The sequence below is a fragment of the Anarhichas minor genome, unplaced genomic scaffold (genome assembly GCF_050575085.1).
Source record: "Anarhichas minor isolate MPS153535 unplaced genomic scaffold, ASM5057508v1 ptg000045l, whole genome shotgun sequence".
NCBI classification, from domain to species: Eukaryota; Metazoa; Chordata; class Actinopteri; order Perciformes; family Anarhichadidae; genus Anarhichas; species Anarhichas minor.
Window position 1 is genome coordinate 10,495,930 of NW_027466491.1, and position 26,571 is coordinate 10,522,500.

A 26,571-nucleotide genomic window follows, 5' to 3' on the forward strand; every position below is an offset into this window, starting at 1 on the left:
TACTAGTACTACTAATGAAGTACTGTGTTCTGGCTCCCTCTGCTGCTTCAAATGTACTTCAACTACAGCGAACAGAAAAACTGTTCACTAGTATTTCACATGTTTGTTTGAATTATAAATGAGCAGTTTTTGTTTTAAATGTACAAATAACTAGAACTGGATTATTGTGAAACTGAAGTAAAGGCATCTTTGTTCTTCGATTTCCAGATTTATGTATTTGTTTACGTTTATTTATATGTTTATTTATATAATATGTGTTCATATTTAAATGAGTTACAACTCTGAAGATGTTCAGACACAAAAATAAAGCAGATTTGTGTTTGTTTGAAGCGACACAAGAAGAAATGACACAGAAAGAAGTATGAAGGCAGGCAGAAATGAACCCTTTTATTCTTTTCATTGGGCGATAAACAACAGTGGAGAGTCCAGACCGGACCGGACTAGACCGGACCGGACCGGACCAGACCCGGTTTCACCAGATCAAAACCGTTGGACCAATAATCTGTCCTCTCTTCCCTTCAGAGGAGTGAAGGGACTGGAGGCGGGGCTATTGAATCAGGGGGAAACAAAGAAAGCTGATTGGTCCACAAACGGTAAAACCCCACCCACCCGTCATCTGACTCCTCCCCCCTCCCCCACACACACCCACTTAAGCATCCTATTGGTTGCCTACATCATCCAAAAAACAAACAACCAGAGCGAGCTCTTCTCCCATTGGTCACCACCGTCAGGCAATAAAAGGCCGTTTCCCCATTGGTCGGTTTCGATAACACGCCAACTGTCAGTCACTCAGCAGCGGCCAATCAGGTTACAGCACAGTACCTGTGGAACTTTATGGAAATAACAAAAAAAAAAAGAAAAAAAAAAAAGAACGATGATGATGAACAGGGAGATCAGCCAATCAGACGGCCTCGCAAGTAAAAACAAACAGGAAGGGGGAGGAGCCTCCAAGCCTCATATGGAACTTTTTTTTGTTTTGTTTTTTGTTCTTAGATTTTGTCCGTACATCAGTCTGCTTCCTTTCTTCTGATTTCAGTGCAATGCATCAGGGTGTGTCACTACGTGTGTGTGTGTGTGTGTGTCCTGTTGTCATGGAAACATGCTGCAGGGTACGTGCTCCAGCAGCAGGGGGGGAGGGGGGGGCGGGGCTTGGTTGGTGGCGTGTTGCATCATGGGGGAATGTGTTTTTGTCCGTCTCTCTCCTAGCTGGTGTCCATGGACTCCATGTTGGCGGAGCTGGAGTCCCTCTGGATGGAGTCAAAGATGGCCGCCAGCTCCTGATTGGACGAGATCTGAGACTGGAACTCCGACATCAGCGGCGACTTCTCGGCCTCGGGGATCGTCAGCAGCGCCACCACGGCTCGCATCGCCGACCGCTTCAGCTCGTCCTGCTTCTCGAACTCCTGCTTCACTGAGTTCGCCTTCACCTGCAGACGAACACACCAGACGTCAACTACTTTATACTTCTACTACACAACAAGTACCTGATTACTAGTTTTATCCTCTTTTCTTTATATTCGATTATTTACTGCTCGTAGTGACTTTTATTTGATCTGATAACTTCAGTTACTTTAAAACTAAATATAACAAACTAATACACGATGATGTATTATTATATATTAAACTACCAGCAGTATATAAAGTTGCCTATATTTACACATTAATGCATCAATAAAATATATATATTATTCTGCAGAATCAATACTTTTACTTTTAGTACTTTAAGTATATTTTGATGCTGATATACTGGAACTTATTATATACTTATATACTTTTACTTGTAACAGAGTATTTGTACAATGTGGTATTACTACTTTTACTTTACTAAAAGATCAGAGTACTTCTTCCACCGCTGGAAATACACAAATATCTTCAACTGACATCAAACAAGTAAAAGAGACATAAATACACTAAACTAAAATAGGCACTCCAGTGATTTAGTGTAACCCCCCTCCCACAGTCCCAGTACACATGGACTGGACCAGGACTGGGGGGGGGGGGGGGGGGGGTCTACTGGTGCAGGTGTACCTTGGTGGTGCAGGTGGCTCTCAGCGGCTCCACCAGTCTGTCCAGTCTCTGGAGGACGGCACTGGGACACAGAGACGACAGCCGGGCCAACATCAGGAACGTCAGCATCTGGAGAGACGACGACATCATCATCATCAAACATACTCTGCTTTATAGTCTATTAGAGACCTGGCAATCACTGTGTAGCCCCGCCCTAAAGCATCCCCTGCTTTATGGTCTGTTTGACTCTAAATGGACCATAATGTACTAAATGAACATCATGCTGTATTGAAGAAGACTTGAAACTAGAGATTGAGACCATAAACTCATGTTTACAATGTTTACTGAGGTAATAAATCAAGAGAGACGTAGAGTCATTTTCTCATAGACTTCTATACAACCAGAGGAGTCGCCCCCTGGTGGACACTAGAGAGAATGCAGCTTTAACACATGAAGCTTTGACTTCAGAGGACCTGAACCAATCAGGTTACCAGAACCCTGTATTTTCTCAAAGGACCTGGTACTGCAGTAGTAGTAGTACTGTTGTAGTTCTGGTTGTGGGGGTGCGGTCAGACCTTGATGTCGTAGTGGTCCTTCAGTCCGTCCTCCACGTGGTTCAGGAAGGTGAAGATGTCCAGTCGGTCCAGGCAGCTGTCCAGCAGAGTGTACATGCACTCAAACGCAGCCTTCCTCAAGTCCAGACCGTCATCCACCGTGTGTTTAAAGGGACCCATCTCCACCTACACACACACACACACACACACACACACACCCCCCCCGTCATCATCACCATCAGCTGACTGACTCCCCGTCCTCCTTACCTCAGTGTCTCTAACCCTCCGTACGGTCTCACCTCTCTGATCAGCTCCTTCCTGACTTTGGTCTCGTTGTAGAGTTGCGGTAGAACCGAGTCCAGCAGCTCTCGGATCAGACTCGGTTTGTTGTGAGCGGCCGAGTTGAACGTCACCAAAGCGACGCGACGCACGTTCAGGTCGGGGTCCTCCAGTGTCTTCAGGAAGTCACCTGAGAAATAACAGAAGTAAATAAACGAAAGAGCAAATGTCATGTTAGAGCTTTAAGTCTAAGATAAACTGAACGGAGTTCTGCTAGAGCGGTACACTGCTACACATCAACGCATCCATAATTATAAAACTACAATAATATATATATATACATTATTCTGCAGAATCAATACTTTAAGTATATTTTGATGCTAATATACTGGAACTTTTGAAAGCAGTACTTTTACTTGTAACGGAGTATTTGTACAATGTGGTACATTGTAAAACATGAGGTGAATAATCAATTAGTCGATCACAAAGTTAATATGCAACTATTGTGATGATTGATTGATTGGTGTGACATCATTCATACCGATGCAGTTCTTCAGCAGCGGGTCGATGGGCTGTGGTTGATCAGAGATGGTGAACTTCACCGCCGTCACCACGGAGCTCCTGGCGTACGACGAACCTAAACACACACGCACACACAGACACAGAGACACACACACGCACATCAGTAATCAATAAATCACATCAATCCTCAGACGACTGCTTCAGGTCCAGCAGCAGTTTTCATCTAAAACTCTTTAATTCACACTTTTTAATCTTTAAACCAATGAGATGCAGGTTGAGGAGAATCAGGCCGTTTGATTGGCTGGCTGGAGCTGATGGGCGGGGCTTAACACTATGTCCAACGTTCCTATTGGTTGGAGTTTTTATTTTATTTTTGTCACCGTTTCAACAAAGAAAAATAAGACTTAAACAATCAATAAGTGCTTTACAGAGTATTGATTTGGTGGTTATTGATCAAAATGTTCATTTTATTGGTTATTGATCAGAGTATTGATTACCTGACAGCAGGTATCCTTTGAGGCGGGGCAGCAGGGTTTCGGGGTCGATCAGCGTCAGCTTGCCGAGACACTCGGCCACCACGTTCCTGGTTCCTTCCTCCTGACACTCGCAGTGTTTGAGCAGCAGAGTCCAAACCGATTCCACGTACGGCTTCAGACCGGACACCGACGCCGAACCTCCACACGGACACACACAGGTTACAACCAGAGTCCACACACGTTACAACCAGAGTCCACCCACACACACAGGTTACAACCAGAGTCCACCCACACACACAGGTTACAACCAGAGTCCACCCACACACGTTACAACCAGAGTCCACCCACACACACACGTTACAACCAGAGTCCACCCACACACACAGGTTACAACCAGAGTCCACCCACACACACACGTTACAACCAGAGTCCACCCACACACACACACGTTACAACCAGAGTCCACCCACACACACACGTTACAACCAGAGTCCACCCACACACACACGTTACAACCAGAGTCCACCCACACACACACGTTACAACCAGAGTCCACCCACACACACAGGTTACAACCAGAGTCCACCCACACACACAGGTTACAACCAGAGTCCACCCACACACACAGGTTACAACCAGAGTCCACCCACACACACAGGTTACAACCAGAGTCCACCCACCCACACACGTTACAACCAGAGTCCACCCACACACACAGGTTACAACCAGAGTCCACCCACCCACACACGTTACAACCAGAGTCCACCCACCCACACACGTTACAACCAGAGTCCACCCACACACACAGGTTACAACCAGAGTCCACCCACACACACAGGTTACAACCAGAGTCCACCCACACACGTTACAACCAGAGTCCACCCACACACACAGGTTACAACCAGAGTCCACCCACACACGTTACAACCAGAGTCCACCCACACACACACGTTACAACCAGAGTCCACCCACACACACACGTTACAACCAGAGTCCACCCACACACACACGTTACAACCAGAGTCCACCCACACACACACGTTACAACCAGAGTCCACCCACACACACAGGTTACAACCAGAGTCCACCCACACACACACGTTACAACCAGAGTCCACACGGACACACACACGTTACAACCAGAGTCCACACGGACACACACACGTTACAACCAGAGTCCACACGGACACACACAGGTTACAACCAGAGTCCACACAGGTTACAACCAGAGTCCACACGTACGCACACGCGCGCACACACACACACACACACACACACACACACACACACACACACACACACACACACACACACACACACACACACACACACACACACACACACACACACACACACACACACACACACACACACACACACACACACACACACACACACACACACACACACACACACACACACACACACAGTTTGAGCTGCTCTTACTGATGATCTCTTTGAGCGAGTGCAGCAGCAGGTACTGCCTCTTAGAGGAGGAGATCTCCTGCAGGACGAAGGGAAGATACTCCGGAAGATTCCCCACCGCGATGCTGCCCAACGCATAGGAGGCTGCAGACTTCACCTGAGAGACACAGAGGGAGGGGGGAGACTGATTATTCAACTAGAATATGAGCAGAATAAAACACAAATATACTGCAGCACTCTTGTTATTCTCCCATCACACACAGACTTTTACTGTGAAACTCTGAGAGGCACTTCCTGCTGGGACAGACGGGCGTTACCTCTTCACTGGAGGACGAGAACGCGTCCAGGATGACCGTCTTGAGCTCCGGTTGGCTGCTCAGGTCCACATGGTGTCCCACCTCGCCCAATGAGAGCAGAGCGAGCAGTCTGATGGAGTCCGTGGAGCGGCTGTTCTTCACGTCCTACAAATACAAAATAACTTTATTTAAACCTGCTCTAAGATGTTCATGTATTCCTACATTGAGAGCTCCAGGTGGATCGGACAGGTGAGTTTACCTGGATGAACTGTCCCACCACCGCCGGCCCCTCCTCGGGACAGGCTCTGGTCAGAGCCGCCACACACTTGGCGATGGAGCAGTAGGCCTGTTTGTGAGGCAGAGCGGCACTCTGGGAGTAAACCGGACCGGTCAGCATCCTCAGCAGGTCCATGTAACCCAGACCGGACGTCTCTGTGGCCACCAAGGCCTGAACACCAAGAACAGGAAACACGAGTGTTCACAGAATCGCAGCTGCAAAACTGGAACTGATTGTTTAATATATATATATTTTTGTTCATTAAAATAGAAGTAAAGTAAAAAAACAATAAATAAATAACTAACTCCCTCTGTACCTGGTAGAAGTCGAGCATGGCGGCGAGCGCTCCGCCCTGCAGCAGCGGGGATCGAACCAGCGCGATGAGCTGCTGCAGGATGTTCCCTCCGCTCAGCTGGCCCAGCGAGGACGGGTGAGTCACAGCCAGCGTGGACAGGAAGCTCAGCGCCATCTGGGACACGTGCATGTCGCTCTCTGAGATGAGGGGGGGCAGCTCGGCCAGGACGGCGTCCACCATGACGGGGGTCACCGCCGAGCTGAAGGGTCACAGACGGGGTTAGGACAGGGAGGGGTGGGCGGAGCCTATGGCTGTGCGTGTGTGTGTGTGTGTGTGTGTTACCTGTAGTTTCTCAGCAGGATGTCCAGAGCAGCCAGTGTACAGAGCTTCAGAGCTCTCTGGTTCTTTCGGAGGAAGGAGGCGAGGATTGGAACGGCGTCGGGGAGAACCGGCCTCAGGTCGATCTTCAGCGGAGAACCAGCGATTAGCGTCAGAGCTGCAACACGGAGAAGAAATAAAAACGTTCTTTACGACGGTAAACCTCTAGAGAGTCTATTTAAAGACAGTCCTATTTTTAATCCTATGAATAGCGTACGTGTCTAAAACTCAAAGATAAATCAATGTGTGTATTTTCAATAAAACCAAATATGTTAGACTTGTTTCTGTTCGTTCATAATTATTTAATGTTGTTTTGATGTGAGATGTGTACACAGAACGAGCTGAAGTAAACAGTGAATAGAAAGTCAGTTTTATAAAAAGGCACAAATTGCCCTGAGGCGTTGAAAAAAACCGTACAAAGAGACTCAAACACACAGCTGGTTCACTGAGAATAAATGTACGACCAACACACGACCTGAAGAGATTAAATCTTCATAATGAGCTGGAGGCGGGGCTTACCTTTCACCGTGGTCAGCCTGGTGATCTCGTTCTTGAGGCGCTCCAAGAAGATCAACAGCGTTCCAGGAAGTTCAGCCGGCAGACGGTCCCCTAAGTTACAGATGATCTGCCCCATGCAGGAGATGGCTCGCTCTTTGACTTCCTGGTCGATGTCGGCGGCCTTCAACCGTTTGATGGTGCAGGTGAACAGGTCGTTGATGTAAGGGGAGGGGTCGAAGCTGTCCGAGGCCTCTGATAGGTTGTCCAGAGGTCGGATCACCTGGAATAGAAAGAGAGAGACGGTAGAATCGTTACGCGCCACAGAGAGATCAAAGACGTCCTCCCCACTGGTTTGATTCCCACCTTGACGAGCTGCTGGGTGACGAGCAGGGCCTCGGAGGTGATCTTGTAGAAGGGGTCTCCCACGCACGCCACCACGGGCGGGACGAGGGCGGGGACGTGGGCGTGGAAGGCGTGGGCCGGGTGTGTGACCATGATGACGTGGAGGCAGGACAAGGCGTCAATTTTCAGGTTGGAGCTGCTCGACTTATCGTTCAGAGAGAAGATGATACCTGAAACACAGATACTACTAATAATACTGTACATATATTACACATCTTTCTGACTCCCAACCAACACTTAAAAAGGATCAAAAAGGTATCAAACCTTTGCATGTTCAAAACTATTTTAGCCATAAAACAGGAAGCCACATTCCGATATAGAAGAACAGCCCCTCCCCCTACCCTTTAGCCACGCCTCTTTCATAACCTATGCACCATTTATTGACTCTTGTGGGCGGCAGAAATTAATTTAGAAAGTGAAAAACCAAACCAAAAAGACATTTCTGTTCAAAATCAAACTAAATACTCGTGAGGCGTTTCTAAAGACCCAACAACGAGAGTATTAGTCGTAGTAGTTGCAGCAATGACGTAGTACTACCTGGTATTAGTACTGGGATGTGGGTAGTCAGGGCTCCCGGGAGGACGTTCACCAGCTCAGTCAACATGTTAAAACAACACTGGCGGGTTTTGACACTTTTCTCCTTCAGCTGCTTGTGAAGAGCTTTCACGATCATTGGAACCTGCAGACGGAGAGACGTTCACAGAGTGAGAGACAGAAAGACCACCACAGCAGCTCTTCTTCTGTGGTTGACGGAGCAGGATGCAGAGTGTTTCCTGTCAGTGATAACAGAATGCAAATCTGATAATTATAGCTAGTGGTATCGTTTAACTCACACAATTCTCTGCACAAATTAGGGATCTAATGTCTATTTTCATTACAAAATCATCTGCCAATAATGTTCTTGATAAGTTGTTTGGTCTGCAAAGAAGTTGACATCATCTTGTTTCCCTAAAATATTACATCATGTGAGAGAATTCCTGCAAATATTCACACTTGAGAAGATGCAATTAGTGAATGAATGCATAATTAATACATCCTCATCCATAAATGCATCATTTGTGATGTTACCTGGCTCTGCAGCATAGTTAGCGGTGTGTCTCCCTGCTCCATGGCGTCCGGATCAGCCAACCAGCTCTGAGCCGGTCTGGTCTGTTTGAGCAGCGACAGGTAGGCATGGAAAACATCCGCCTTCACGTTCTCCTCCCTCTCCTACAGTCAGACAGACGGGTCCAGTCAGATAGACAAGTATGGCTTACATACATTAGATCAACAGGTAGGGATTTGCCCGATCCACGAGTCACGTAGGCATCGACCCGATCAGAGGGTCACGCAGGGATCAGAGGGTCACGCAGGGATCGACACCGATCAGAGGGTCACGCAGGGATCAGAGGGTCACGTAGGGATCGACCCGATCCACTGGTCGGGTAAGAAGAGGCCCGACCAGTGACACATTTTTGACAATTGACAGAAGCATTAATCTCAATTAACGATTGATACGTTTAAAAACAACAGGTCGAGATTAGTGTCAATGAAAGTGATAGGTTACTTTCATTGACAGGTAGAACCCGATCCCAGGTAATCAATAAGCTGGTGCAGACTCGTTACATTCTCCAGCTAAACTTAGTACAAGTCTGAATCTTTTTTTAACCGCTGCTGTCAAAACTAGTTGATCAGATCTCAGTGATGAGGAGGTGAAAATAAAACATCACAGTGAGGAGGTGATGAAGGAGTAAGCAGAACTTGACGGTACCTTGAAGCGACAGACGAGTGCAGGAGAGACGGAGCGATAAAACTCTGGCAGCATCTCGTGACGAGTTGAAACGACGGCGTCCAAACACTTGGCGGCCGCCCGCCGAACCTTCCAGCTCATGTCGTCGTCATCGCTGTACTCATCGTCACTGCCTGGACACAGAAAGACCGGCTGTTACTACCCACACAGCAGGGTGGACTACATCGAGATGATGGTTTGTTTTATCAATCAGCTCCTTTGAACCACAGCGATTGTACTTGCAGACATTCAGTTCAACTTGTCTTAAGTTTATGATGGAGTACCTTGGTAGTCTTCATCGTTCTGCTCAGCGTCCATGGCGTTGTCGTCCTCGTCCTCATCGTCAAAGTTGTAGTTGGGGTCGTAGGTCAGGTAGCGCAGGCAGATGGAGATGACCGTGGGAACGTGGGGGTAAACTTCTTTAGGACACCTGTAATAAACAACACATTCAAATAAAATAAAAACACAAACAGCTACAGAAGTACTTTGGCAGTATTACTCCGAGTAGTACCTCCTAACAAAGGACTCAAAGGCCTGGATGCAGTACTCTCTGAGCTCATCATCGTCAACGTTGCAGAACTTCACTACCAGAGGAATAATCTTCTCCAGATACTCTCCTAAAGGACAGGAAGTTAGAGGACAGATGAATAGTTAAGAATAAAGTACAATATTTACCGACTGAGATACAGAAATACTCAAGTACCTCAGACGTGTACTGTACTACAGTTCTTGAGTAAATGTGCCGACTCACCGATCCGGTGTCCGGCCTGTCGGCTGATGGCGGCCGTGCACTGGATGTAGGTTCTGGTGGTCGACATGTTGTCGTTCCTCCCCAGCTCCGCCAGGAGGTGCTCGATGAGATCGATGAAGACCAGGTTCCCACAGGACATAACCAGGTGGCCCAGAGCCATGATGGTCCTCTGAAAAACATCCACACGGTATCAATACAGCCGCTGTCACAGGAAATAATGACATAATGAATAAATAAATAAATATATAAATATATATAAAGAGTAATGCACCTTTCTGACAGCCAGTCTGGGGGAGGTGAGCTGAGGGAGCAGACAGCTGAGGATGGAGGGATGGAAGTTCACCAGCAGACCTCCTTGTCTGCAGAGAGACAGACAGGTAGACAAACAGACAGGTAGACAGACAGACAGGTAGACAGACAGACAGGTAGACAGACAGACAGGTAGACGGTTAACTGTCGTCTACTTTACCCCTCTGAACACCAAAGCAGATTTAACAGATTATGATGGAATTTATCCAACCCTGCCTGTCAAAATAACAGAAAATCTAACGCAACCACTGCCATTAACTGCCATATGTCTGGGGACAAGAATACAAATCTAATTTAATTGATATATAAATAGTCTATATAAGGATGATAAATCGTCATATTGAATCCTCACTGAGTCCAACAATAAACCAACCAAACACTAGACAGACTGACAGACTGACAGTGTACCTGCAGAGCATGTCGGCCATGATGTCGAGCGCCTCCAGCTGGACGGACACGTCTTCTTGTTTGGCGATGGCCGACGTCAGACGACCCGTTATCTTCTTACAAACACTGGCAGCCAGAGCCGAGCCTGTACACACGGAGTACACACGGAGGGTACAAGTATTAGTATATCCTGGGGTTTGTCTACTGGCTTTTGAATGGCAGCTGATTACAAACTAAAGCAGTGACAGCTTCAGTAGTAGTAGTACTTTAAAGTACCAGAAACAGAGACACTGTAGTAGGAGAACGAGTAATATCTGATGTACTGTGTTATTACGTTTACCAATGGAATACCCATCAGTACAACGCCAGTACAACATAGTATACACAACTCGATACAGGTGGTAGTGGTAGTATACAGTAGTATTTGTGTATTTGTACCACTAGAAGCGGGCGGTAACTCTCCGATCACAGTTTTGAGTCCGATGGATGAAATGTCTCTGAGCTGTTCTTTGTCCGACAGCATGTTGGTGCATAAAGTGTCCACGATCGTCTCCACCTGGTACTCCTTCACCTTGCTCACCAGGGGCCCCAGGCTGAGGAAAACAAACGCACCCAACGTTAAAGAAACAACTCAGTGAACTCTAAATAATATGTTTAAAATAATGTGTTTTTACCATTTGACAGCCAGATTCTGAACTTCTCCATTCTTGTCTTCCAACAGTTTGAGAATCATCCTCACCACCTGTCAACCAATACAGCGATGGATCAATACCTGGGTTTGTTTCAAAGTAAAACAGAGTTTTAAACTATATATTTATAACTATAAACTAGTTTCTCTCGGTTGTAAACTGACCTTCCTCTCGCTGTCGTCGTCCAGTTTAATTGAGTCTTTCTGCAGCTCCGTCATCAGGTCGTTAGTGGCCATAAACCTGCAGAGAAACACGAGAAATTAATAACCACATTCATCTGAATGAATTGAGAGGAGCAGACAGAAGAGTCGACAACACACGCTGTGATTGGACAGGCTGTGTTCCAGGGCGGGGCTTAGCGAGGGGTCAGTTACCAATCGGATGCGTTTCTGGTCATCTTATCCGCAACATTAAGGACTTGCTTTAACATAATTTTAAATGTTGTGGCTGCTGGAGTCGTGACTTCAGATATTTTATTTTAAAAATCAACGTACAAAGAGATGATTTCGGGAACAATAACCTTAAAATAATGTCTAATAAAAACAGTTATATCAACGACGGAGGACAAAATATAAGAACCATTGATGCTCCGACCAAAACACCCGATCAATATCTGACATGAGAAATATACATTAAAAACTTGTTTATATTCAATTCATCAGTTTCTGCTTTTATAGATCTATTATTACAATATTGTTATTACTAAAGCTGGAGAGAAACATTATTTTCACTATAATTGTCGTGTAGTGTTCTTTCACTTCTCTTGTAGTTTCTATTTTTACTTCCATTCGTATTCTACTTGTATAAACACCTCTTACTATTTGTTTTACTTCACTATATATTTCAATTTTCTTCAGTCTTTGAGAGTTTCTCCTCTAAATATCAATAAAGTTTTATTTGATCTTATCTTCAATATGTATAAGACAGACATAGTGAATGTTTGCTTAAAACGTTATAAACGACACTATTATAAATAACGTAAGGTAATTTATTGCTTTACAGTGAAACACACTAAACACTCGAAGCTGTTTATTCACCTCAAACAATATTGATTACACAATAAATCAAATCTCAGCAGCGGTGGAATGTAAATACGTACTGTACTACAAATTTGAGATACTTGTGTGTTTTCATGCTACTTTACACTTCTGCTCTGCTACATTTATCTGACAGCTTTAGTAACTTACTCAAAACATATTAAGAGTTCATTAAATTATGTTTTTGTTATAAATTAAAGTCCTACAAAGTTTATACAGCTGCAACAATTAGTTTATCCATTAAGTCGATTGACAGAAAATTAACTGTCTTCTGTTTTGATGATTGAAGTCATTTTTCAGTAAAAACATTTGACAGTTCCAGATGTAATACTGTTATTAATGGTAATGGATTAGTAGTAATGTTAAACTCTGTCATTGTGACACAAATTCTCCCTATTTAACTATTTTTTTAATAATCTGTTAATGGAGACAATAATCAGCAGATTTACCCATAATAATAATATGAAGTAGTTAATAGTTCAACCATCTGAACCTGAACTCTTCCTCCATCACTGCAGACCTGCAGTCTGTTTACATGTTGTTATCACCCGAGTTAGCATTGCTAACACACACACACACACACACACACACACACAAATCACAAACACATTCCAAGTGCTTCTCAGACTTAATTTGCACCAGTTAGCTGCGATGCTAACATTACATTTAAAACAGAAACGAAAACGATGAGCTGATATCACGCTAGCTTGCAGCATGACAGAAGTTAGTGAGCTAGGCTAACGAAAAACAATGGCGATAAATAATCAAAGCAGTAATAATAATTTTAAAATAATAATAGCACACAATACAGTAACAATAAATGGAATGAAGCCAATGAAACATAATGAAAATCATTTGAAAAAAAGTTAGTTAGCTAGCCGGCTAACAGGGCAAAGCTAACTGCTAACTGGTGCTAACTATTTACCTGCAGCTCAAAGCTGTCAGATTAGCATGGTGTGCTAACCAGCTAGCTAACGCTGTGAGTTTGATCCGCTGTCAATCAAATCAAACGCTAGCTAACTAGCGACGTGACGATGAGCAGACAGGTGGCAGGCTAGCAGTTAGCATGCAGGCTTGCGGTTAGCATGTTGGCTAGCAGTTAGCATGCTAGAGCCACCGCTAGCGCTGTCTTTAGCATGATGGAAGAGAAGAAGAAAAACACAGATCGAGCTCATAGCGCGCGAGCCGAACGGTTGGTTTGTTTTCCCGGGCTTTTTATTTTTTTTTACCTGAAGTCCTTGTCGCTGGAAGTCATTTTCTCCAGCAGGTTGGAGATGTGGTACGAGGCGCTCGCCATTGCTGTTAGCTATTAGCTTCCAGCTAGCTCTCAGTGTGTGTGTGTGTGTGTGTGTCTGTCTGTCTGCGTGTCTGTCTGTCTGTCTCACGGGTCCCGGTGGTCCTTATTCTTCAGGTGAAGAAGAGTGTCTTTGCGGTTTCTTCTCCTTCTTCTTCTTCTGTTGCTGCTCTTCTTTCTACAGCGACTGTCGCATCCCGGGGCACGGAGTTTGGTTTGTTTGAATGGAGCTCCCGTTCTCTCTCTGCAGAGGGGCGGGGTTAGCAGGATGGACGCTGTGGGGTCGGAGGTCACAGTTTGAGCAGCTCTTTTTAAAAATAATAAAATTAATTAATTAATTAATGAATTAGTAAATAAGTAAGTAAATAAATAAATACGTATATTATATTATACTGAATTGCCTGTGAGGGTGACAAAAATAAGATGTCCTGACGTGTTTATCAAAGTGTTATTTACTGCTTTTTTCATGTTGGAATAAATGTTAAATATTTAACTGCAAAGTAGTAATACGTGTTTGATACCTTTTTTATTGCATTCAATCATTCTGGGATGCAGTGGCGGCTGGTCAATAGAGACCTTGAGCCACAACAAATAAAATAAATAATAATAATAATAAACTATACAAATTGTCAATATTTGTGTTTTTGAAATATGGAATCACCCAGTAATATGTGTAAAATATGATATCTGCAGTAAATATATGGTTTTCCTGCACATCCTCTCCGGGTGTGCATGTCTCAGCAGCTCTGGGGCGCTGGAGAAACTGCCCAAAAGAGGCGGGTCTATGAAGCAGTTTAGCCAATTGCTGGTTAAAGATATAAATGTGTGACAAATTCAGCCAATCAGCGTCCTCAAATAGATTCAGAATCGGGGAAGCATGGATTCTGCCCCAAACTGCGCGTTCCCGTCCGGACGAGTCTCTACAGGCTTCCGGTTTCAACTTCCGGTTCAAGCGAGGATCGCTTCCGGGTGAAACCAGTTCACCCGGAATTGAGGAAATGACAAATAATGACAATTAATTGTCATTTCCTTGCTCCTCGATCCTCGCTCGAACCGGAAGTTGATCTGCGCCGCCATATTGACGGCCGTCCCAAAGCTCTTATTTCTGCTCTGAGGAGCGAGGATGGAGGAGGGATCTTTGAGGAGCCATGAGCGAAGACCTACGAGAACAGACTTCCAGGAAGTGTTTTAACGGCCGACATGGCCGACACTCATTGTTCATCAGTCATGTGATTGGACGCTGCAGCCGATCGGACTGATGAGATTTTGTTCAACATGTAAACAGTGAAGACGGATCACAGATTGTGTTTTGTAAATTAGCGCTATGTGTCTGCTTTCACAACTTGAAACAGCAAACGCTGTGAATTTAAGAACTTTAAGAATCGATTCTGCCCCAAGCTCAATCTATTTGAGGACGCTGATTGGCTAAATTGTATGTCACACAATTATATCTTTAATCAGCAATTGGCTAAACTGCTTCATAGCCCCGCCTCTTTTGGGCAGTTTCTCCAGCGCCCCAGAGCTGCTGAGATGTGCACGCGGAGAGGACGTGCAGGAAAACCATATATTTACCGCAGATATCATATTTTACACATATTACTGGGTGATTCCATATTTCAAAAACACAAATATTGACAATTTGTATAGTTTATTATTATTATTATTTATTTTAGTTTATTTGTTGTGGCTCAAGGTGGGGCGGCGCCCTAGCGCCCTCTATTGACCAGCCACTACTGGTATATTTATTACTTCAGTTCTCACTACACAGATACTACATTTCTGTTTACATCACAGTTTACCACATTATTCATTTGTTATATTTTGTTCCATTATTTTAACTTCTGCACTATTTCATGACTTAGATTCTTATTTGTTTCTTTATTATTAATAATAATCGGTGATACTTCTGTCTTATAATCATTGTTTAGTAAATAACAGGACGTGTGCACATTAGAGGATTCTGGAGTTTATTTCTTTCTTTAATGGCGTTAAATGTAAAGTGAGATTGTGCAGAAGAAGAAGAAGAAGCTCTTCTCAGAGATTCTTCTCTTCAAGTGGACCGTGAGCATCGATTCCTCTAAACGAAGCTAAACGAAGCTCCTCAGGAGGAGAACATGTTCATGCTGCTCTCTGAAACTCCTTCACTGAAGTAAAAGTATTAATACATGAATGTATAGAAGCTCTGCACCAAGTATTATCATCAACATGTATTTAAAAAGTACAATATGTACCTCTGAGATGTAGTATAAAGTACAATATGTACCTCTGAGATGTAGTATAAAGTACAATATGTACCTCTGAGATGTAGTATAAAGTACTATCTTCATCTTTGATTCTCTCTAAATCTCTGTGGGTTCCTTGGGTTTGTTTGATTTGCTCACCTCCTCCTCCTGGTGTGTGTGAATCACCTGCAGCAGGTGCGTCTATTCACTGAACCTCAGAACTACTTCCTGTTTACTGGATGCACTGCATGGAGCTCCTCTTCATCTGTGTGTGTATTTAGGGCCAGTGAGCACATTATCCACCGATTCACACACACCCACCCACACACACACACACACACACACACACACACACACACACACACACACAGTAATTTCATACATGCAGAGAATCCTGATATTCAGGATGATTTTTATTCATGCTGGTTGAATGCATTTAGTGTGTGTATGTATATGTGTGAGAGTGTGTGTGTGTGTGTGTGTGGGGGGGATGAGTCACAGATCAGTTGAGTGGGATGTTTATAAACCCCCAGGCTCTCTCTCTCTGTTGACACATAATACAGCCACTGACATATGCACGCTGTGATTTAAGTGTGTGCGTGTGTATGTGTGTGTGTGTGTGTGTTGTGTGTGTGTGTGTGTTAATGCATTGACAGCGTTTGACAGTAATCTATGAAACGAGGCTCCAGCTGCATCACAAACACACACTCAGTCTTTTTTTAAGATGTCTCACAGGAAATGATTATGATGAAGATGAGGATGATGAAACATATGATGAAGGTGTGATGAGTAGTATTACTTTACTTAAAATTACTACAAAGAACTTTCATTTTATGTTGATTTTGGCGCTCCCTGTAGATTAAAGTGGTAGTGGTCTGTCCACGGTGGACCGGTCTCTGCTGGAGGATCTGGGTCGGTCCAGTATTGAGTATTTTCTCTTTTTATTCAGAACTTTAGTGAAAATAATCAGATTTTATGAGAAACATTAGGCAGTATTAGTTTGTTATCAATTTATACTTCATAATTGTGTATTAATACCTTAATATATCTTAATAACATGATATGATTCTACATGATCATATTTATATGAAGTCTGTTCGTCTCCTTTAATCCACAGCTGGGGGGGAATCCTCAGAGACGAGTCAGGACAGGAACCTTTAAATACCTGAGAGTGAGTGTGTGTGAGAGAGAGTGTGTGCGTGTGTGAGAGAGTGTGTGTGTGTGAGAGAGTGTGTGTGTGTGTGTGTGAGAGAGTGTGTGAGTGTGTGTGTGTATGTGTGTGTGGTTTCCAGGTTAATATATTTAATATTCTGGATATAATCACAACAACAAAAAAGATGTAAATCAAAGTTAACATTTTTTAATAAATTGGTATTTTTTTTAAATGCTGCACACGTTACTTTTTGTAGTGTGTATTTTTATGAACACCAACAACATAAATAATTAATCACTAATTCAAAGAGGGTGTTTAATTATCTAAATACATGTAAACACTGTGAATACTGAGCTGCATTAAACAGCTGGGGGCCTGGACTCATCCCCCTCTTTTAAGCCCTTTAATGCTAAGCTAACTAGCTGCTGGCTAGCTGTAGCATTAAACAAACAAAAATGAAAATGATGTTGCTTTCATCATCTAATCAGACAACCATCTTTGTTAAGAATAAATATTTTTATGATTACAACAGTATTAATATCATACACTCAGACAGGTAGACGTGTTTTAAGAAGGTGAAATCTAGTGATTAGCATTTGACTAGCTAGAGCACTAGGGCACAGAAAGGGTTAAACTCTGGATATATTTAAGTATTTTATTTTGAAAAGCTCCTTAAATGTATCTGTCTCAGTGTCATTGTTTGAACACTTTAAAGTTTATCAGTAAATCATCTTCTGGTATTAACTGCTAGAAGCTCTCCCCCTCTCTGTCTCTCTCTCACCTCCCCTCTGTCTCTCCATCTCTCTCTCTGCCCACTACTCTACCTCTCTTCCCCACCCTCCCTCTCTCTCTCTCCCCCTCTCTGTCTCTCTTTTTCTCTCTCTCTCTCCCCCTCTCTGTCTCTTTTTCTCTCTCTCCCCCTCTCTGTCTCTCTCTCGCTCTCTCTCTCTCTCCATCTGTCTCTCTCTCACCTCCCCTCTCTGTCTCTCCATCTCTCTCTCTGCCCACTACTCTAGCTCTCTCCCCCTCCCTCTCTCTCTCTCCCCCCACTACTCTACCTCGCTCTCCCACTCCTCCAGAGATCACATCGAGGCTCCAGGGGTAGAGTTACAGAAGGGGGAGGGGGTAGAGAGACATAGACAAAGAGAAGAAAAGGAGAGAGAGAGAGAGAGGTTCGCGTGCCTGTGAGAGAGTGGTATGCTCACAGTGCAGGAGGAGGTGGATCCCTATGTAGTGTAGCAGCTAAAGCTAAAGCTAACTAGCCATGTTGCTGCTGGTGGTGTGTGTCTGCTAGCGGGCCGCCCTGGACTCCCTATCCGCCTTGAGGTGCATCATGCCCGGCTGGAAGAAAAACATCCCGGCCTGTCTCCAACCGGACCAGGAGGGAGGTAAGACCCCCAGACCGAACAGGCTCATACCGACCGGCGAGTGTGTGTTTTAGTACATACCTGTCTATGTGTGTGTGTAGGTGTGTGTGTCTATACGTGTGTGTGTGAGCGTGAGCGTGAGCGCGTGTACTAATTATCGCCGGTGCAGCGTGTTGGCGCGTGTTGGTGGAGCTCGCGCAAGACGGTGACTGCCTTGAAATCAGTAAAAGTTAGTAACTGATACCGTGTGAACGTACGTACGTGCGTGCGTGCGCGTCTCTGTATATATGTGTGTGTGTTGTCTCGTGCTTATCTGACGCAACGGGTGAGGTTACTGTGACGTTTTTACGGTGATTTCACGTCACGTGCGCTCATCGTTAAGAGCACGATCTAACCAACGGTTACCGGTTACGGTTTAAATCGGCCATCGGTGAAATGTGTGACCCCTCAGGTTCTGTGACGCTGGAGGAGGGGTCAGTCAGGTGTGGCAAACATTCCGGTCATGGTTTGATTAAACATTGACAGGTGAGGTGTTAATGCTCCACACTCTCAGTAACCTTTATAACCGTTAAAATCCGCGCGACTCTAACGTTTTTCTGGCAGCCATTGTTTCCGTAACACCCCTCCATTGAGATAACACTGTAAGGTGTAGTGTATTATAACATGTTCATGAGTTTTGTGGTATAGGGTTATATCGCATATTGTTTTTTGGTGTAAACTATGGAGAGGTATCAGTACATTTATTAAATACACATTTGAGGTACTTATTTACTATATTTTTATATATATTTTTTTATTCTACTCTACTGCAACTTTAGTGATTCTGATTATAATATAAAAAATAAATATAAAAATATGATCAACTAATAATTAATGATGTATTATTATAGAACATGCAATTATTAAAGCTGTAACGTTAAAGTGAAACCTTCATTAATCTACTTTATTTTAGTATTTAAAGTATATTTTGATGCTAATACTTTTGCCTTATTTTAAATGCAGGATGTATACTATAAATAATAATACCTGTACTTAAGTAAAGATGTGGTTTTTTTATGTAGTATGACATATATATATATATATATATATATATATATATATACATTTTGTGTTTAATATATATTATATATTAATACACAAACATATTAATATAATAATATAATCCTCTAAAACATGAAGGAGACAGACGAGCAGAGGCAGGGGAGTAAAAATAGACGTCGGGTAAATAATAGATAAAAACAGGAGAGACACGCTGTAGTATTGTATCCTAACGCGTATATTTGTGTAGTCGAATATCTCAGAAGGTTTTACTACAAATATAACTTCTCCTAAAAACACAAGGAGTTAAATGTACTAGTGGGAAGTAGAAAGTACACTTAAGTATTTAAGGAAGTATTTCTATTCCATGATACTTTATCCTTCTACTTTAAAAGTTTGAATATTGAGCCTTTGACAATATTAAATTTATTTATCTTATTGCATCGAGGTTGAAATATTTTATTTTATTATTTTATTTAAGTCTATCAATCTAATTTGTATTTTATTTAAATATTTTTAATTACATTTCTCTTTTGTTTTACTTCTATCACTTTAATGCTTTTAATTCAGTTTTATTACTTTTGTTTAATTTAATTAAATAAAGATAAAAATCCATATTTGACATAAACATTTGTTTTGAATAACAATAATTTAGATGTTAATTGTACCGATAAACACTTTAAAGCTTCAATAATTATGACCCAATAATATGATATTCTGCACTTTACTTGTAGTACTTTATGTATATTTTGATGGTAATAATTCTTCCACCTCTCGATAAACATTAACATGTTAAATAAAAAACAAGATGTCACCGTCACATGATGAGGTAGGACTCCACAGACTCACCACAGAGAGACTTCACAGGTTCAGGACCCGGAGCTCTGACCCGAAGGGACCAGAAGGGACCAGCACCTGTCTGCCTCCAGGCCTCAGTGAGACCTGATCCAGGTCCAGACCTCCACAGGAGCCTCCTTCTCCCAACATGTCGTCACTAATCCTTCAGACACTTTAACGATGAATCAGCGGTTTCATGTAGAGCGACGATAAGAGAACATAAAACACAATCATCTGCTGCTTCTTCAGTTATTCAAGTAGAAATAGTTTAAATATAAAGACTCAGATTATCACAGTAAACTAAATATCTTTTAACTCATTTTATACTATTGTTTGATGTTTCAAAGAGGAAACAATCAATCGTTTAATCCAAAATAATTACCTTCGAGGATGAAAATAATCATTTTTTGCAGCCTTACATTCATGTAATAGTTCACTACATCACTGTGTGTGTGTGTGTGTGTGTGTGTGTCTCAGTGTGTGTGTGACTCAGTGTGTGTGTGACGGTGTGTGTGTGACTCAGTGTGTGTGTGTGTGTGTGTAGTGTGAGCATGACATCATCCCACCGTTTTAAGCTTTTTGAGAGAGAAAATGGCTCAAACACACACTCCCTTAAGACACAGAGTAACACACAGCGTCACACACACACACACACACACACACACACACTGTCCTTTAAGAGGTGCTGATGTCAGAACTCTGCTCATCTTTGTCCTCAGGATTACTGAAGCAGACCTGACTGTGTGTGTGTGTGTAGGTGTGTGTGTGTACATCTAGCTTAATGTATTATCGTCTCTGACACATTTTATCCAGAGTCTCTCTCACCATGACTCTGTGACACAAACTGCTGACTGTGACTGTGTTTATATATATATACAATGTACATATATATATATATATATATATGTGTGTGTGTGTGTGTGTGTGTGTGTGACTTTGTCGCATTTTACTTGTACCCACCTCAGCCGAGAGTAAAAACCTCATTCACGTAGTTTTGATTCTTTTTTCTGCACAAACTGAAAACACACAAAAACACAGACGGATGTAAACAAACCTGATTTACCTGAGTGACTAAAACACTGAAACTAAAGAAACAGAGTTTACCTCCAATCTCTCAACAGGAAACAGACTCAGGATTACTGTCCTTCATCCACACACACACACACACACACACACACCTACACACACAGCCTTGGGCAGCGTCCAGGTGGACCGCCAAGCTGCTGGCATCACACACACACGCTCATTTTCTACTTGGATAAGCCCAGCATGGACACACTACCACTAAACACTTACACACACACACACACACACACACACACACACATATACACACACACACACGCATGTCTCAGTGTGTCTCTAACAGTTCAGCAGTTGGTTTGACACTAAAACCTGCAGAGAGGAGAAAGTTTCTGTGATCTGTTTTTATCCGTTATTGTCCCTAAGAAGTGTGTGAGTGGGGGTGTGTGTGTGTGAGTGAGCGTGTGTGTGTGTGTGTGAGTGTGTGAGTGTGTGTGTGTGTGTGTGTGGGGGTGTGTGTGTGTGTGTGAGTGAGCGTGTGTGAGTGTGTGTGTGAGTGTGTGTGTGAGTGTGTGTGTGTTTGCCAGCTGCAGCCTGAAGATAACTCCTAAAGCAGAAGAAGGAAACATTGCAGTCTGTCCCTGGTTGACTCAAAGTCGTGAATTATTATTCAAAGACTCGGTAAGGAGCAACAGGAAGTAGTTTCCTCCTCCTCTCACACATCTGTGTGTGTGTGTGTGTGATAAATGTCCTCAAGTGATGTCACTCGAGTCCACGTCCGTTGAGGACTACAAGTTTAAAAGATGAATCAGATCTGGAGGCGTGTAGATTCTGAGGCTGCAGGCTAACAGCTACAGGCTACGTTAGCCGCTAACTAGCATGAAGCATGCTGAATCTCGTGGATGAGGTGTTTTAGCGCTTGAGTTGCATTGTGGGTAATGTAGGCGGCAGGTTTAACGAGGAAGGATGGATTAAAGGACGCTCTCTAGTTCTGCTGCTTCGGTTTTGATCCTTTAAAACATATTTTTGATTAATTGACAAACAATGTTAAATAATCATTTGATTGTTTCGTCTTCTTGAATGTATTTAAGTTTTATCTGCAGAGCTTCTTCCATCACGTCTCTTCTTCTTCTGTCTTCTCTTTAGACGTGTTCCTCTGCAGACAAAGAGCAGCGTGTTTATTTAATCCATGTGAGGCTCTGGGATTAGGATTACACTCAGTTTGTGAGAGTTTCTGGGTTTTCACTAGAACTGCAGCTCAGCCTCCTCTTGTTCCTCCTCTTGTTCCTCCATGTTGTCTCCTCCATGTTTTATTTCTTTTTATTCTTTATTTTAGTGTCTTGATGTTTACAGATGTTTGTTTTTGAAAAACAACTGAAAGACATGAGAGAGAGAAACGATTATTTATGTCATCGCTTCGTCTTTAATTTCATCTTTATTAATTAATATGAATTTATTTGGTATTAAAATGTCTATTTCTCTAAAGTTAATACATTAAATATTGTATTATTGATTATTATTTATATTCCATAAACAGTGACTAGTGTGTGAACTCTGAACCAGTCTTCTGCAGACATTTTGTGTGTGTGTGTGTGTGTGTGTGTGTGTGTGTGTGTGTGTGTGTGTGTGTGTGTGTGTGTGTGTGTGTGTGTGTGTGTGTGTGTGTGTGTGTGTGTGTGTGTGTGTGTGTGTGTGTGTGTGTGTGTGTGTGTGTGTGTCCATTAGGAATCAAGGTCAGTCACTCAGCAGTCCATTAAGACCATAGATTCACTTCTCTCTCTCTTTTGTTCAGTTTGTTTCTAGGTCTCTCTGTCTGTCTCGCTCTCCCTCAGGCGTCCTGTCTCTCTCTCTGTCTGTCTGTCTGTCTGTCTGTCTGCCCCACTGAATCATGTGTAGTCATCAGCAGGACACGGGCCTCTGAAGCGTCTAAAATGTGTTTCTTCCTCTTCAGAGTTCTGAACGTCTTTTGAAGGCTGCAGTTCTTTTAAAGGACAAGCAGGGGGAGTGAGAGGATAAACAGTGTGTGTGTGTGTGTGTGTGTGGGTAAGGGGAGCGTGGAGAATGAGATTATACACACACACTCAAACACACACATACCGGCGATGCGTCCAATCGCGTTACAGAGCTGCAGAGGCCTGAGAGCGATATGCAAATGAGCCCACGCTTGTCATTTTTAGCAGCAGCAACACACACACAGTCACACGCACACGCACGCGCACACACAGACACACGCACGCACACACACACACACGCACTCACACACACACAGTCACACACAGTCACACACACACAGTCACACACAGTCACACACACACACACACATACACACACACAGTCACTCACACAGTCACACACTCACAGTCACACACACACACACACACAGTCACACACACACACAGTCACACACATATCCTCTCTTTCTGCCTGACTGTCAGTGTGAAGCATTGTGGGCCTTTTTTAAGCCCTCGGTCCCGTCTCACAGGTGAGGGAGGCGGAGTCGTGACTGAATGTGGTGACTCCCCCCCTCATTGTCCCGAGCTAACAGTGACGCTAAGCTAACCTTTACCACACGGATCAAATGAGGATATTTCTCTCCCATGGTTGATGCTGTGAGATTCTCTCTCTCTTAATCAAAGTCTTCACACGTCACAAGTCCCAAAGTCACTCCGGATGTGTTTATTTTGGGAACAAATGTAATGATGCAACTAAAAATCAGGGCTTTATGCGTAATAACCATATGCAACCACAAGACCACCAAATAACATGTATGCCCGGTGCGTACGGTATGAAAGCACTAGTAGTTAAATCCAATATTCTCTCTTTTTGCTCCGTCCTTGGTCTCCTCCTCCTCCTGAGAGACTGATATCTGTCTCGTTAGCTGCTAAATGCTAAGCTACGTTCAGCAGCTGCTCTCTGAAGGAGTCCGTCTGCTGTTTGATGAACAGGAAGTGAACAGAGGCCTTTCCTTTTCTCTGTAAACCAGGACAGTAGAGTTGATGAACAAGCAGATCAAAGTCACTCTAAAGCTTCAGATGATGGTTCTCTGGAGCTTCATCTCCACAACAGACACAGATTATTGTTATTAATATAAAGAATATGAATGACAGACACTTTAAGTTTAGTTTAAGAATACATACAAAGAAGACAGCTGGTTGTGACTGTTTGACTTCACACACACACACACTCTCTGAACTCTGACCTCTGAAACTGACACTGTGAGTGACAGCTGCTGGTCTGCAGGGTGGACAGTGACGGCCGTGTGTGTGTGTGTGTGTGTGTGTGTGTGTGTGTGTGTGTTGACCTCTGACCCCTGTCAGCTCTCTGACTGACAGAAAGATGCTGACGGAGTAACATGCCGACACACAAAGCTTTGAACGTCTCGTCATATTTTAATGAAAATCCATTTCTTCCTTCTCTGAACCCTTTCCTCTCCTTTCCTTTCATCCTCGTCTCCTTCCTTCCTGCCTGATCATTTCATCTTCCTAGTTTTTCTCCTTTCCTAGTTTCCTTTCCTCACATTACTTTCATTCTCCTCTCTTTTTTCCTTTCCTCTCTTCACCTCTCTCCTTTACTTTCTTCCTCCTCTCCTCAGTATTTCTCCTTTCCTAGTTCCCTCTCCTTCTTCTGTCCTTGTTTCCTTCCCACTCCTCTTCTTTCTCTCCTCTCCACCTTCTTTATTATTATTTAATTAACTTCCTTTAATGACTGTAACTCGTCCACTACCTCCTAGTTTGTGTTTGGTCCATCACTGTCTTCAAACACAATAAATAAATACTGTGCAGCCTTCAAATCAATGTCAGATTTATTATTTAACAATTACTACTCAACAGTTCACGAGCAGCAGATGGGTTTAAGTAGTTTAACTGTTTAAATGAACCACAATAAACAGACAAAGTGCTCCAGTTTGATCTGAACTAAACAGGTTCAATGTAAAAACGTCCTCAGAGACAAACACAGTTCTGGTATTAAAACCTGGAGAAGAGGTTTCTGTTTTCAGGTTTCCCCCTCTTTGTTTCCTCTGTGTTTCCTCTTTGTTTCCTCTGTGTTTCCTCTGTGTTTCCTCTTTGTTTCCTCTGTGTTTCCTCTTTGTTTCCTCTTTGTTTCCTCTTTGTTTCCTCTGTATTTCCTCTTTGTTTCCTCTGTGTTTCCTCTGTGTTTCCTCTTTGTTTCCTCTGTGTTTCCTCTTTGTTGTTTCCTCTTTGTTTCCTCTGTGTTTCCTATGTGTTTCCTCTTTGTTTCCACTTTGTTTCCTCTGTGTTTCCTGTGTTCCCTCTGTATTTCCTCTTAGTTTCCTCTGTGTTCCCGCTTTATTTCCTCTTTGTTTCCTCTGTTTCCTCTTTGTTGTTTCCTCTTTGTTGTTTCCTCTGTTTCCTCTTTGTTTCCTCTTTGTTGTTTCCTCTGTTTCCTCTTTGTTTCCTCTTTGTTGTTTCCTCTTTGTTTCCTCTTTGTTGTTTCCTCTTTGTTTCCTCTGTGTTTCCTCTGTGTTTCTTCTTTGTTCTCTTTGTTTCCTCTTTGTTGTTTCCTCTGTGTTTCCTCTTTGTTCTCTTTGTTTCCTCTTTGTTGTTTCCTCTGTGTTTCCTCTTTGTTTCCACTTTGTTTCCTGTGTTTCCTGTGTTCCCTCTGTATTTCCTCTTAGTTTCCTCTTTGTTCCCGCTTTATTTCCTCTTTGTTTCCTCTGTGTTTCCTCTTTGTTGTTTCCTCTGTTTCCTCTTTGTTTCCTCTTTGTTGTTTCCTCTTTGTTTCCTCTGTATTTCCTCTTTGTTTCCTCTGTATTTCCTCTTTGTTTCCTCTGTGTTTCCTCTGTGTTCCCTCTGTGTTTCCTCTTTGTTTCCTCTGTGTTCCCTCTTTGTTTCCTCTTTGTTGTTTCCTCTTTGTTTCCTCTGTGTTTCCTCTGTGTTTCCTGTGTTCCCTCTGTATTTCCTCTTAGTTTCCTCTGTGTTCCCGCTTTATTTCCTCTTTGTTTCCTCTGTGTTTCCTCTTTGTTGTTTCCTCTTTGTTGTTTCCTCTGTTTCCTCTTTGTTGTTTCCTCTGTGTTTCCTCTTTGTTTCCTCTTTGTTGTTTCCTCTTTGTTTCCTCTGTGTTTCCTCTTTGTTTCCTCTTTGTTCTCTTTGTTTCCTCTTTGTTGTTTCCTCTGTGTTTTCTCTTTGTTTCCTCTGTTTCCTTTTTGTTTCCTCTTTGTTTCCTCTGTGTTTCCTTTTTGTTTCCTCTGTGTTTCCTCTTTGTTTCCTTTTTGTTCCCTCTTTGTTGTTTCCTCTGTGTTTCCTCTTTGTTGTTTCCTCTTTGTTTC

At 43.1% G+C, this 26,571-nt stretch overlaps 1 protein-coding gene across 1 annotated transcript; it reads right to left on the minus strand.

Annotated features, from left to right (window-relative positions):
• Positions 1–362: 362 nt before the first annotated feature.
• On the minus strand, positions 363–13,888 carry cand1 (cullin-associated and neddylation-dissociated 1). Its single transcript, XM_076111552.1, has 25 exons — positions 13,580–13,888; positions 11,478–11,553; positions 11,299–11,366; positions 11,063–11,217; positions 10,646–10,769; positions 10,200–10,287; positions 9,929–10,097; positions 9,689–9,794; positions 9,462–9,607; positions 9,160–9,311; positions 8,478–8,618; positions 7,947–8,088; positions 7,371–7,579; positions 7,029–7,287; positions 6,474–6,627; positions 6,153–6,390; positions 5,819–6,007; positions 5,581–5,724; positions 5,285–5,420; positions 3,860–4,036; positions 3,382–3,477; positions 2,861–3,030; positions 2,583–2,747; positions 2,029–2,136; positions 363–1,427 (listed from the first exon to the last, which is right to left on the minus strand). The coding sequence occupies exons 1-25, from the start codon at positions 13,645–13,647 to the stop codon at positions 1,203–1,205; spliced, it is 3,705 nt and encodes a 1,234-aa protein (XP_075967667.1). The 5' UTR covers positions 13,648–13,888; the 3' UTR covers positions 363–1,202.
• Positions 13,889–26,571: the final 12,683 nt, after the last annotated feature.